Source organism: Pristiophorus japonicus, chromosome 5 (genome assembly GCF_044704955.1).
Source record: "Pristiophorus japonicus isolate sPriJap1 chromosome 5, sPriJap1.hap1, whole genome shotgun sequence".
NCBI classification, from domain to species: domain Eukaryota; kingdom Metazoa; phylum Chordata; class Chondrichthyes; family Pristiophoridae; genus Pristiophorus; species Pristiophorus japonicus.
In genome coordinates, this window is record NC_091981.1 from 48,756,200 (window position 1) to 48,770,207 (window position 14,008).

The 14,008-nt window shown below is 43.8% G+C and overlaps 1 protein-coding gene across 1 annotated transcript in view; it reads left to right on the forward strand.

The window, feature by feature from the left end:
- The first annotated feature begins 1,930 nt into the window (after nucleotides 1–1,930).
- The window catches only part of LOC139264338 (doublecortin domain-containing protein 2-like), a 331,073-nt gene continuing 318,995 nt past the window's right edge, over nucleotides 1,931–14,008 (forward strand). Inside the window, exons 1-2 of the mRNA XM_070880624.1 lie at nucleotides 1,931–2,217; nucleotides 8,802–8,853. Coding sequence (XP_070736725.1) covers nucleotides 1,931–2,217; nucleotides 8,802–8,853 — 339 coding nt within the window. The remainder of the gene's footprint in view (nucleotides 2,218–8,801; nucleotides 8,854–14,008) is intronic.

Genomic DNA, 14,008 nt, shown 5'->3' on the forward strand with positions numbered 1-14,008 from the left:
CCGTCTCTGCCCCGCCTCAGCTCATCTGCTGCTGAAACCCTCATCCATACCTTTGTCACCTCTCGACTTGGACTATTCCAATGCACTCCTGGCTGGCCTCCCACATTCTACCCTACGTAAACTTGAGGTCATCCAAAACTCAGCTGCCCACGTCCTAACTCGCACCAAGTCCTACTCACCCATCACCACTGTGCTCGTTAATCTGCATTGGCTCCTGGTTAGGCAATGTCTTGATTTCAAATTCTCGTCTTTGTTTTCAAATCTCTCCATGGCCTCGCCCCTCCCATCTCTGTAATCTCCTTCAGCTCCACAACAGCCGCCCCACCCCCCCACCCCCCAAGATATCTGCGCTTCTCAAATTTTGCCCTCTTGAGCATCCCTGATTATAATCGCTCAACCATCGGTGGCCGTGCCTTCAGCTGCTTAGGCCCTAAGCTCTGGAACTCTCTCCCTAAACCTCTCCACCTCTCTATCTCGCTTTCCTCCTTTAGGACGCTCCTCAAAACCTACCTCTTTGAGCAAGCTTTTGGTTATCTGCCCTAATTTCTATGTTGCTCGGTGTCAATTTTATTGTCTCATAACACCCACGTAAAGTGCTTTGGGACGTTTTACTACGTTGAACGCGCAAAAGATGTTGTTGTTTACACTGGCAATGGGCAAAATTGCTGTAGCGATAGACCACGAGACCAACAGGTTGGTTAAGCTAGTGTTAAGCCAGATTGAGATAACCAGAAAAGAGGCGGTTACAACAGAGCCCTTGCCAAAGTGTCTTGTCCACTGGGCTTTCCATGGGTTTTAACATGGTGATTGGCAGTGGAAAGGCCAGTCTGTAGTTTGGGTGCTAGTTAGACAGCTCCTTTAAATCCCTGTTCCACGATCGCCCAAAATAGAGGAAGAGCACCTCGAGTCCCATTGCCAATAAGCAGCAGAAACCAAGAGTAGACAGCGGAAGGAGGGTGCGTCAACCCAGGCATCCCACCCACCCTTTCGTTCAACCACTGTCTGCCCCGCCTGTGACAGACTGTAGGTCCCGCATTAGATTCCTCAGTCACCTGAAAGAGTGGAAGCAAGTCATCCTCGACTCTGAGGGACTGCCTATGAAGATGATGATTAAATACAGCAGCCATTGCCTCTTGCCTCAAGGATTTGTAACTTGGGGGTGTTCAATTAAAACACGCGAACACGGCGTTAAAATTCCAGACCGCCTCCCGCAAACTCTCAGAAACATAGAAAATAGGTGCAGGAGGCGGCTGTTCGGCCCTTCGAGCCTGCACCGCCATTCAATATGATCATGGCTGATCATGCAACTTCAGTACCCCATTCCTGCTTTCTCTCCATACCCCTTGATCCCTTTAGCAGTAAGGGCCACATCTAATTCCCTTTTGAACATATCTGACGAACTGGCCTCAACAACTTTCTGTGGTAGAGAATTTCACAGGTTCACAATTCTCTTGAGTGAAGAAGTTTCTCCTCATCTCGGTCCTAATCCTTATCCTTAGACTGTGACCCCTGGTTTTGTTTAAAGGGGCCGCGCCACAGCACCGAAGCTCCCCAAGTGCACTGAGCAACCTTGGCAGGCTCACACACACTGACTATTGATCAGATGTGTCTGGCCACTTGGAGAGAGACGGGGCCGGGCCAGGCCGGCGGTGGGAGTGACCGTGCTCGCAAACGCACGTGCACCTGGCTCCTCGTCGCCCCACCCCTGGCGGTTGCCATGGAAACAGTGGGACGCACACAAAGTTTCCCCGGATACCGCAGCATGTTGCAGTTCAAAGCCGCCGCCTGCAGTTGACACAGTTGCAGTTCGACTGTGTCTCGAGTCAAGTCAACTCCGAGGCATTTTAAGGGGCTTCATTTCCAAATGTAAAAAGTGTATTTTATTTTAATTTAAAGAAAAACAGTTAATACCCCCCCCCCCCCCCCGCTCATGGCAACGACCAAGCCGAATTTCCTGGCTCAGCCGGCGGTGAAGAGCGTGCGGGTTTACCGCAACGGCGATCCCTTTTACGCCGGCAGAAAGTTCGTGATCAACGAGCGCCAGATCTCGACGTTTGAAGCCTTCCTGAAGGAGGTGACCAGCGGCCTGGAGGCGCCATTTGGGGCCGTCCGCAACATTTACACCCCGCAGCAGGGCCACCGCGTCTACCAGCTGGAGGAGCTGGGCACCGGCAAGCAGTACGTGGCAGGGGGCAAGGAGAGGTTCAAAAAACTCGAGTGAGTGAGTGAGTGAGTGAGTGAGCAGCCAACCGCTGGCAATACCTGGAAATAATACACACCTGTTTAAACATGACAGCAAATATGCACAGCTATCGTTCGAAATAACGGATTTATTCAGATCCCTACTTATCCACACATAGACTGTTATTGGACAATATTTAGAAACATTTAATCAATGCATTATCGTGACAAAGACTTTTCACATCTATATATTTATCCATAAATGCGCTGTTTTTGCCCAATATTTAGAAATGTGTAATGCTTTATTCATTGTTACAAAGACTTTTCAAAGTGTTTCATATTTGTTACACTTGTTGCTTGGCTGATTTATTTCTTCTTCCGACTACTGTCTTTGGTCTATTTTCTCTGAAAAGCTTGGGGTGAATATGCATCCATAGATCAATCTCTAGATTCGCAGTGCCTGGAATACCTAAAGAGGCATTCATTTCCCTTGTCTTTAAAATATGTTGTTGAGGGATTAACATCAATAGTAATTATTCGTTGCTATGAAATGGCGTCAAGCACGGAGTCAACCTCACTGTCAAAAAATAGTTAGATTTTGTGAATGGTAAAATGAATGGATGCAACTAAAATCTTCATTTTCCAAGTGTGCTCCGCTACGCAGAAAAATCCAGTGAAGTGAGTCGGTGAGAGTAATGATAAACATCAGTGTAGTCTGTTCCTGGTAGTTTTTGCAGTGAAAATAAATTATTCAGGAATTTGAATAAAACTATGCAAACAACATGGTGAAGTGGAAGTTCAGTGTTTTAAAAATGAACTGATCAGATAATTTGAATCCAGCATTTTTGAGGCGAGTAGATTTTAGTTGGAAGGTGACGAGAAGTTGGAGTTTAAAAAAAAAACACGTTTTCACAAAATTATATTTTTTCCACCACTTCATTTTAATTTAACTTTCAAAATTACCTGTAATAGTGATGTCCAAGAGGTAATTATCTGAATACCCCTAGTATGGTGCAGGCAGTGACCAAACAGAATAAAAGTCATCACCTTAATTAGTTTGTTGTGGATGTGAGTTTTATACTTTTAACAGGTCCTTTTAGCATTGCATAAAAGGTTGGATAAATCACTGTACTTTTGAAAAATACCAAGGGAATACATGCTGTGTAAATGTTTAACAAAACCAGCTTTTATAAAGGATTGTTTAAAATTGTGTATCTCTATAGTCACATCACTCATTGTATCCTATCATTTATAAAATATGAAAAGCTATGAACTTAGAGTGTGTATTTTTCCTTTCCTAGAAGTATTTTCTTTAGGTCTGTCTGAGGCTAGGATCCAGGTCTTTTATAGACCAGTCATATTATATAGTTGATGTGAAATGGTTTTCAGTTTTATACCAATGCAAACTGTGTCATGTAATTTGAGTGTGAACCTATTGAAGCAGGTCAAGCAGGTAGTTTTGGACTGTTTCAGTTTCAATTATACTGTAAGAAGTGAGAAGCAATTAAAAAAAAAATCCCACATGGCTGCCATTATAACTATATATAAACTTAATTTTTAATCTTAGATGTGAATAAAGAGCTGGCTTTTTTGCTACCATTAAATGCATTTGGATGCAGCTTGGTACATGTATGTTTTCTTTGGCCAGCAAGTAAGGTGGAGCAGGTAGTATAACTTTGGTCTCAGAGTGGTACCTGCAATATGTCAATGCCCTAAGATGAATCAATGTAGTAGGGAACAAGAGAAATCTTTCTCACCAACCAGGAGTAAAAATAAAACTGGGAAGGTGGCTCAACCGTGGCTAACAAGGGAAATTAAGGATAGTGTTAAATCCAAGGAAGAGGCATATAAATTGGCCAGAAAAAGCAGCAAATCTGAGGACTGGGAGAACTTTAGAATTCAGCAGAGGAGGATAAAGGGTTTAATTAGGAGGGGGGAAGTAGAGTATGAGAGGAAGCTTGCTGGGAACATAAAAACTGACTGCAAAAGCTTCTATAGATATGTGAAGAGAAAAAGATTAGTGAAGACAAACGTAGGTCCCTTGCAATCAGCTGAATTTATAATGGGGAACAAAGAAATGGCAGATCAAATGAACAAATACTTTGGTTCTGTCTTCATGAAGGAAGACACAAATAACCTTCTGGAACTACTAGGGGACCGAGGGTCTAGTGAGAAGGAGGAACTGAAGAAAATCTTTATTTGGCGGGAAATTGTGTTAGGGAAATTGATGGGGTTGAAGACCGATAAATCCCCGCGGCCTGATGGTCTGCATCCCAGAGTACTTAAGGAAGTGGCCCTAGAAATAGTGGATGCATTGGTGATCATTTTCCAACAGTCTATCAACTCTGGATCAGTTTCTATGGACTGGAGGGTAGCTAATATAACACCACTTTTTAAAAAAGGAGGGAGAGAAAATGGGTAATTATAGACCAGTTAGCCTGTCATCAGTAGTGGGAAAAAGATGAAATAGCAGTGCATTTGGAAAGCAGTGACAGGATCGGTCCAAGTCAGCATGGATTTATGAAGGGGAAATCATGCTCGACAAATCTTATGGAATTTTTTGAGGATGTAACTAGTAGAGTGGACAAGGGAGAACCAGTAGATGTGTATTTGGACTTTCAAAAGGCTTTTGACAAGGTCCCACACAAGAAATTGGTGTGCAAAATTAAAGCACATGGAATTGGGGGCAATATACTGATGTGGATAGAGAATTGGTTGGCAGACAGGAAGCAGAGAGTCGGGATAAACGGGTCCTTTTCAGAATGGCAGGCAGTGACTAGTGGGGTGTCGTAGGGCTCAGTGCTGGGACCCCAGCTCTTTACAATATACATCAATGATTTAGATGAAGGAATTGAGTGTAATATCTCCAAGTTTGCAGATGGCACTAAACTGGGTGGCGGTGTGAGCTGTGATGAGGACACTAAGAGGCTGCAGGGTGACTTGGACAGGTTAGGTGAGTGGGCAAATGCATGGCAGGTGCAGTATAATGTAGATAAATGTGAGGTTATCCACTTTGGGGGCAAAAACACGAAGACAGAATATTATCTGAATGGCGGCAGATTAGGAAAAGGGGAGGTGCAACGAGAACTGGGTGTCATGGTACATCATTGAAAGTTGGCATGCAGGTACAGCAGGCGGTGAAGAAGGCAAATGGTATGTTGGCCTTCATAGCTAGGGGATTTGAGTATAGGAGCAGGGAGGTCTTACTGCAGTTATACAGGGCCTTGGTGAGGCCTCACCTGGAATATTGTGTTCAGTTTTGGTCTCCTAATCTGAGGAAGGACGTTCTTGCTATTGAGGGAGTGCAGCGAAGGTTCCCCCGACTGATTCCTGGGATGGCAGGACTGACATATGAGGAGAGACTGGATCGACTGGGCCTGTATTCAATGGAATTTAGAAGGATGAGAGGGGATCTCGTGGAAACATATAAAATTTTGATGGGACTGGACAGGTTAGATGCAGGAAGTATGTTCCCAATGTTGGGGAAGTCCTGAACCAGGGGACACAGTCTAAGGATAAGGAGTAAGCCATTTAGGACTGAGATGAGGAGAAACATCTTCACTCAGAGAGTTGCTAATCTGTGGAATTCCCTACTGCAGAGAGTTGTTAATGCCAGTTCATTGGATATGTTCAAGAGCGAGTTAGATATGGCCCTTACGGCTAAAGGGATCAAGGGGTATGGAGAGAAAGCAGGAAAAGGGTACTGAGGTGAATGATCAGCCGTGATCTTATTGAATGGTGGTGCAGGCTCGAAGGGCTGAATGGCCTACTCCTGCACCTGTTTTCTATGTTTCTATGTTTCCTGCCCACTGCACTCATTAAGTGCTAAGTTCACCAGACTCCTTGCCTTCCCACCCACCAATGCTCCCTCGGACTTTGCGAGTGGAACAAAATCACTCCCCCCCCCCCCGCCCCCCATCCTTGCCCCATTTCCCTCCAGAATGTCCTTCCACTTGCAAACAAGGCCCTTGCCATCCATGGCCTTATTGTGACAGAATGCATTGACATAATGGTTTTGAAACTTAGCTCACGGTTGGCAACACCTTAGCCCTTACTGGAGCCTCTTTGCCTATACATTCCACCATCTGCCTCACCCACACTGCTGCAGTGGCCCTTATTACTAAATTACACGTTGGTCTCTACACTGCTCCTTTGGCACCTACTCCTCCTTCCAGCATCTTGCCTTGTTCCACTCCTCTTGCTGCTCCTTTACAATCCTCATTCCCTACCACCCTGCCAGCCCCATCCCGAGTTTCTCCCTGAGATAGCTTTCCTCCTTTCCTTCCTCAGCCTCTGTGCTGAGCGAGAGCTTGTCCTTATCGTCATATTCACAGCTACCCTTAATATTGCCATCTCATGGCCTATCCACTCCCGTGGTCTAGATTCTAGAGTGGCCCAGCGGATTAGAAGATAGCAAATGTAACTTTGCTGTTCAGGAATAGCAAAGTTACATAGAGAGAGAAAACAGGGAATTACAGGCCAGTAAACCTGACATCAGTCGTCGGGAAAATGTTGGAAGCCATGATTAAGGAAGTGGTAACGGGGCACTTAGAAAATCGTAATATGATTAGGCAGAGTCAACATTGTTTTATGAAAGGGAAATCGTGTTTAACAAATTTATTTGAGTATTTTGAGGAGATAACTAGCAGGGTAGATAAAGGGGAACCAGTGGATGTAGTATATATGGAGTTCTAAAAGGCATTCGATAAGGTGCCACATAAAAGTTTGCTACGCAAGATAAGGGCTCATGGAGCTGGGGGTAATATATTAGCGTGGATAGAGGATTTGTTTTCTGTCCCTTAACCGAGAGTAGGGATAAAAGGGTCATTGTCCGGTAGGCGGGCTGTAACTAGTGGGGTGCCGCAAAGATCAGTGCTCGGGCCTCCGCTATTTACAATCTATATTAATGACTTGGATGAAGGGACCGAATGCAATGTATCCAAGTTTGCTGACTATATAAAGCTAGGTGGGAAAGTAAGCTATGAGGTGGACATAAAGAGCCTGCAAAGGGATATAAGCAGGTTCAGTGAGTGGGCAATAAGGTGGCAGATGGGGTATAATGTGAGGTTATTCACTTTGGTATAAAGAATAGAAAAACAGTATATTTTTTAATTGATGAGAAACTATAAATGTTCGTGTTCAGAAGATTTAGGTGTCCTCATACAGGAAACACAGAAAGTTTGCATGCAGGTACAACAAGCAATTAAGAAGGCAAATGGCATGTTGGCCTTTATTGCAAGGGGGTTGGAGTACAAGAGTAAGAAAGTCTTACTACAATTGTTACAGGGCTTTGGTGAGACCACACCTGCAGCACTGTGCACAGTTTTGATCTCCTTATCTGAGGAGGGATATACATACCTTAGAGGCAGTGCAACGGAGGTTCATTAGATTGATTCCTGGGATGAGAGGATTTTCCTATGAGGAGAGATTGAGTAGATTGGGCCTATACTCTCTGGAGTTTAGAAGAATGAAAGGTGATCCCATTGCACCATACAAGATTCTGAGGTGGATTGACAGGATAAATGCTGGGAGGTTGTTTCCCCTGGCTGGCGAGTCTAGAACTAGGAGGCATTGTCTCAGGATAAGAGATCGACCATTCAATACTGAGATGAGGAGGAATTTCTTTACTTGAAGTTTTGTGAATCTTTAGAATTTTCTAGCCGAAAGGGCTGTGGATACTGTGTCGTTAAATATATTCAGTGCTGAGATAGATTTTTGGAGTCTAGGGGAATCAAGGGATATGGGGACTGGGTGGGAAAGTGAATTTGAGGTCGAATATCAGCCATGATATTGAATGGCAGAGCAGGCTTGAAGGGCCGTTTGGCCTACTCCTGCTCCTAATTCTTATGTTCAGCATCTGCTCCCAAGTCACTTACAATTGCATTTTCAAGCTGCTAACTGCCTCGGCAACAATAAATGCAAAGAGCTCATGGACTTGTCTCATTTAAGTTTGAGACCATTTGTTTAGCTGCCTCTGCTACTTTACCCCACACTTACACTTCATTAAAAATTCTCTTCCTTGTGTTTATATCTCTTCATGGCGTTTCCCTTCCCTATCCTTCTCCAGCCCGACAACCCTCTGACTGATTTCTTGTGCATCCTCCACTTCCTTTGCCCCACTTTTGATGCTGTGCCTTCCTCCACCTAAGCCCAAGCTCTGGAATTCCTCTATAAGCCCTTCTGCCTCTCCACCTCCCTCTCCTCCTTTAAGACTCTCCATAAAAGGTAGCTCTTTGACCAAGCCTTTTGGTTATCCCTCCTAATACCTCCTTTCGTTGGCTCTGTGTCCATTTTTATCTGATTACGCCTCTGTGAAGCACCTTTGAAACGTCTATCTACGCTAAAGGTGTGATATAAATGCAAATTGTTGTTGATTGTTCACGAAGGCTCCTTTCCTTGTTTTTCTTGTATCCCTGGAGGCTCTTTCTTCCTATGTACCTCTTTGGTGATGGGGTTATTTTTAGTCACTCCCAGGGCTACAGTTAGCTTCACAGAACTGGAGGAACTGCAAACTTGACTGGCTTTTATTCTGATATTACTGTACTTCACTTTATTTTAAATTGTAATTTCACTCATGGATCTGAAGTAAACCAAGTAATCACAAATATTATTCTTTTCAGCTATATTCAGATAGGAATAAAGAAGAAAAAGCCACTGCCAAAAGATATCCAGGTGCGTCCTAAAAATGTATTGCAGTTTACTTTTAATATATTTCACTTGTCTCTGTAGATTTTAACCTTGTTAAATAAAGAAATGCTGTTGATTTACATTTTTTTTTACATCAGTGTAAATATTTGCTTTAAAGTGTGTGATTAGCTTTGTTTTCGTGAATGAAGTACTGTTTTGTTTCGTAAATCCCGTTTATCATCAGCTAATGACTCCTGCTGATATTTTACTAACAATCAAGTTAGTAAAGAGTAACTATGTTCAATGCAAACATTGACTGCCGTTAAGGGAACCGATGCTGCAAAGTTTACGGCGACGTGATGACTTATAAAAGCTGTAACCTGAGGAGTGGTTGTAGACTGTAATCAAGAAGCAAATATTATAAAGCTGCAGGTAGTGTTTTGTTGTGGCTGGTCAACAGGAGTATGTAATTTTAATGACTGGAAAATTAGGACTGTTGCAGTGGAGGCTGCAAAATTTATCCTATGGAACTAATTAACTTTAGAGAATAAAAAAAGAGGTAAACTCACTCTTGGGAGTGCTGGAAATTTTAAATAAAAACAGAAAATCCATAGCAGATCCATTAGCACCTGAGAAAAAAGGTGGGTGAACACTTGAGGTGATGACTCTCAGACTGGAACTTGAACAGCACCATTTTGCTCCTCTACCTGAAACATTAATCTATTTACAACATTGTCTATTTTTCTTTCACTTAAGTAAGGACGTAATATGAAATATTGGTTAGTTGGAATAAATCAAGAAAAATGAGAGCCAGATTTGAGTTTATGTTATCTGATAGCTCCTGATCAGAATTGGGGATAGGTTTGTATTGTTTTGTGAAGGGTAAGTCTTGTCTGATTGACGTAGTTACATTTTTTGAGGAGATCACGAGCATGGTGGATAGGGAATTTGTTGATGTGGACTTCCAGAACACATTTTATGAGGTTCTGCACAAGAGATTATTGGAAAAATAAAAGGGCACAGTAAAGATAATCCCAGGAACTATCGGCCAGTCAGTTTGACATCGGTAGTGGGGAAGCTTTTAGAAACAATAATCAGGGACAAAATTTAACAGTCTGAAGCTTTTGGAAACAATAATCGGAGACAAAATTAACAGGCACTTGGACAAGTGTGGATTAATTAAGGAAAGCCAGCACGGAAGGCAAATCGTGTTTAACCAAATTGATCGAGTTTTTTGATGAGCTAACCAGAGAGGGTTGATGAGGGCAATGTGGTTTATGTGGTGTACCTGGATTTCTATAAGCTGTTCGAAAAAATGCTACATAATAGGCTTGCCAGCAAAGTTGAAGCCCATGGAATAAAAGGGACAGTGGCAGCATGGATATGAAATTAGCTAAGTGACAGGAAACAGAGAGTAGTGGTGAACGGTTGTTTTTTGGACTGGAGGAAGGTATGCAGTGGTGTTCCCCAAGGGTTGGTTCTAGGGCCACTGCTTTTCTTGATATATATTAATGATTTGGATGTGGGTGTACAGGGCTCAATTTCAAAATTTGCAGATGACACAAAACTTGGAGGTATAGTGAACAGTGAGGAGGATATCGATAGACTTAAGAGGGCATAGACAAGCTGGTGGAATGGGCGGACACATAGTAGATGAAATTTAACGCAGAAAAGTATGAAGTGATATATTTCGGTAGAAAGAATGAGGAGAGGAAATATAAACTAAAGGGTACAATCCTAAAGGAGGTGCATGAACACAGAGACCTGGGGTATATGTGCATAAATTGTTGAAGGTGGCAGGGCAGGTTGAGAAAGCAGTTTTTTTTTAAAAAAGCTTATGGGATCCTGGGCTTCATGAATAAAGGTACAAGAGTACAAAAGTGTGGAACTTATGAACTTGTATAGTTCGGTCTCAACTGGAGTATTGTGTCCAATTCTGGCCACTGCACTTTAGGAAGGATGTGAAGGCATTAGAGAGGGTGTGGAAAAGATTTACGACAATGATTCCTGGGGATGAGTGACTTCAGTTGTGTGGATAGACTGTAGAGGGTGGGGTTGTTCTCCTTGGAGCAGAGAAGATTGAGAGGAGATTTGATAGAGGTGTTCAAAATCATGAGGGGTCTGGACAGAGCAGATAGAGAGAAACTGTTGCCATTGGCAGAAGGGTCGTGAACCAGAAGACACAGATTTAAGGTGATTGGCAAAAGAACCAAAGGTGACGTAAGAAAGAACCTTTTTACACAGCAAGTGGTTTGGATCTGGAATGCACTTACCTGGAAGATTGGTGGAGGCAGACTCAATCACTGCTTTCAATAGGGAGTATCAAAAGTACCTTATTTTTTGCAGGGTTGAGGGGAAAAGGCGGGGAGTGGTACTAGACGAAGTGTTCTTGCAGAGAGCCGGCATGGGCTTGATGGGTCGATTGGCTGCCTTCTGTGCTGTCACCATTCTATGACTCTTATGTATTAACCTTGTTAGTGCGCATGCATACACTTGCTGTTAGTTCTCCTTGGTCTTGGTAACTGCCTGACAGTCTGGATGGTATGGATCTGACCTGCCAGCTGTTCCACAATGCCAGGCATGCTGATGCTGACATGTCCATTTCTCGTTTGTATTGAAAGCTAGGCACAAGACTGCCAATAATTTATTCTCCCATTTTGATTGGGACAGAGACTCCTCTGAATTTTCCAGTAAATGGTCAACTAATGGGTGGATATTGAGACTCGGGAATTTTAGTAGACTCAGTGACGAAGCTCCTCGGCCTCCATCCTGATATGTGGTGCTGGTGGGTTCTTTATCAAGGCACAGCGAAAAGCCAGGTCAGCAGTGCCTGGGCTTTAGGGAGATTGGCATCTTCATTGTAAGTAAGGGAAAAGCTTTCGCTACTGGCTCGCAGTTTCCTTTTCCCAATATGTGTTGAGCAACTGCAGATTATTGTTAAAGCCTTGGTGTACTGAGTCATAGTGACAAATTCCAATAAGTTTGGTCAAAAGACATCCTCCATCTTCACTGCAGTTGTGATCAAACATATCACTCTTTCACACAGTAGGACTAATTCTTCATCTGTTACTGGGTCTGGCTGATGATTGGGTGGTACCAGGGTCCCTGAATCAACGGGTGCAACACACTGTTGGATGAGGAATTGCACCATTGCCTTTGCTCCCTCTGGCTCAAGGTAACCTTGCTGGGCCATGACACACATTACCTGGGCAATTAGCTTCTTCTCCTGATTGCTGCTCTTGTCTCGAAGAACTGGTTTTATTGCAGCCACAATCTGAGCCATCTTTCCCTCCAAGTGCGCTGAGACCGCTATGATGAGGTGCTTTAGTACAGTGAGCGTTCTTATTCTCACTTGTTGTTCAGTGTTCTCCAACTGAGTCAGGAGAAATTTGACCACTTTGTCTGCATAAGCTGGGGTCAGAACTCTGAAACAGCAAAGGATCTCAGTCTGGTTCTTCACAGCAAGATCATCAGTAGACTCCAGTGAAACACAAATCTGCTGGTGGAGCTTGTTAAGCAGGTTGTCCATTTGTGGTTTTAGCCCGAGACACTTTACCTCTGTCACAACATCCACCTCATGCAGAAATGCAGTATGTACCACTTTGCTGTATTTTGTCCACCCCTGGGTTTCTGTGTTGTCATGGCTTTCATTGTGATGTGGCCTTGGGTCATGTGCCCAACTAAGTCCTGCCAGCTCTTTGTGGCAGTTTAAGGTGGTTGGTGGGGCTTAAGGCCCAGACCTGAGATATGGAGAAGGCAGCATTTGCAATCTTTGACAGCCATATTAGATTGAGCAGTTGTTTGTTCCCAGTAAAGAACCATCAGTACCACAGATACTCAAAGTACTTGTGACGAAAGATGTAGAAATGGGAGTGTAGGACAAACATTTCTGGCAGAAATACCCCTAAATTGGGATCTTTATGTGTCAGGGATTGAAGCTGCCTAATGATGACTTGTTGTGACATCAGGGCGGCCTGTTGTGACATTTGTTCCACTCTTTTTTCTCCTTTTAAAATCCTTGTTGTCTATTGCCTACCATCCCAGATTTCTTGCCCACATATTCTCCCTGCTTTCCTCCTTCAGCCTCTGCACTCAGTGACTCCTCATCCTCACAATAACTTAGATTTTAATATAGTGTCTTAAAAGTAGTAAAACGTCCCAAGGCTAACACAAAATTTGACAACATGCCACATAGGGACAAATTAGGGTAGATGACCAAAAGCTTGGTCAAGGAGTGTCTTAAACAAGGAAGGAGATTTGGAGAGGTTTCGGGAGGGAATTCCAGAGGTTAGGGCCTTGGCAGCTGAAGGCATGGCCACTAATGGCTGAGCAATTAAAATCACAGATGCTCTAGAAGCCAGAATTAGGGGTGCACAGATATCTCGGGAGGTGGTTGTGGGGGTGGAGGAGATTAGAGATCAGGAGGGGCGAGGCCATGGAGTGATTTGAAAACAAGGATGAGAATTTTAAAATCAAGGCGTTGCTTAATCGAGAGCTAATGTAGGTCTGCGAGCACAGGGTGATGGGTGAGCGGTTCTTGGTGCGAATTAGGACACAGGCTGCCGAGTTTTGGATGACCTCAAGTTTACGTTGGGTAGAACGTGGGAGCCTAGCCATGAGTGTGTTGGAATAGTCCAGTCTAGAGGTAACAAAGGCATGGATGAGGGTTTCAGCAACAGATGAGCTGAGGCAAAAGAGTTGTGCAAGGTTAGAGGTGGAAATTGGCAGTTTTAGTTATGGCGTGGATATGTGACTGAAAGCTAATTTCCGGGTCAAATAACACCAAGGTTGCAAAGAGTCTGGTTCAGCCTCAGACAGATGATATGGAGTCGATGGCTGGGGAATGGAGTTTGTGGTGGGGTCCGAAGACACCGGCTTTGGTCTTCCCAATAATTAGTTGGTGAAAATTTCTGCTCATCCAGTACTGGATGTCAGACAAGTGATCTGACGATTTAGTGCCAGTGGAGGGGTCGAGAAATGGTGATGAGGTAGAGCCGGGTGTCATCAGCGTACATGTGGAAACTGAAGCTGTGTTTTCTGATGTCATTGAGGGATAGCGTGTAGATGAGACATAGGAGAGGGCCAAGGCTAGATCCTTGGGGGACATCAGAATTAATGATCGGGGAGTGGGAAGAGAAGCCATTGCAGGTGATTCTCTGGCTATGATTAGATAGATAAGAATGGAACCAGGCGAGTGCAA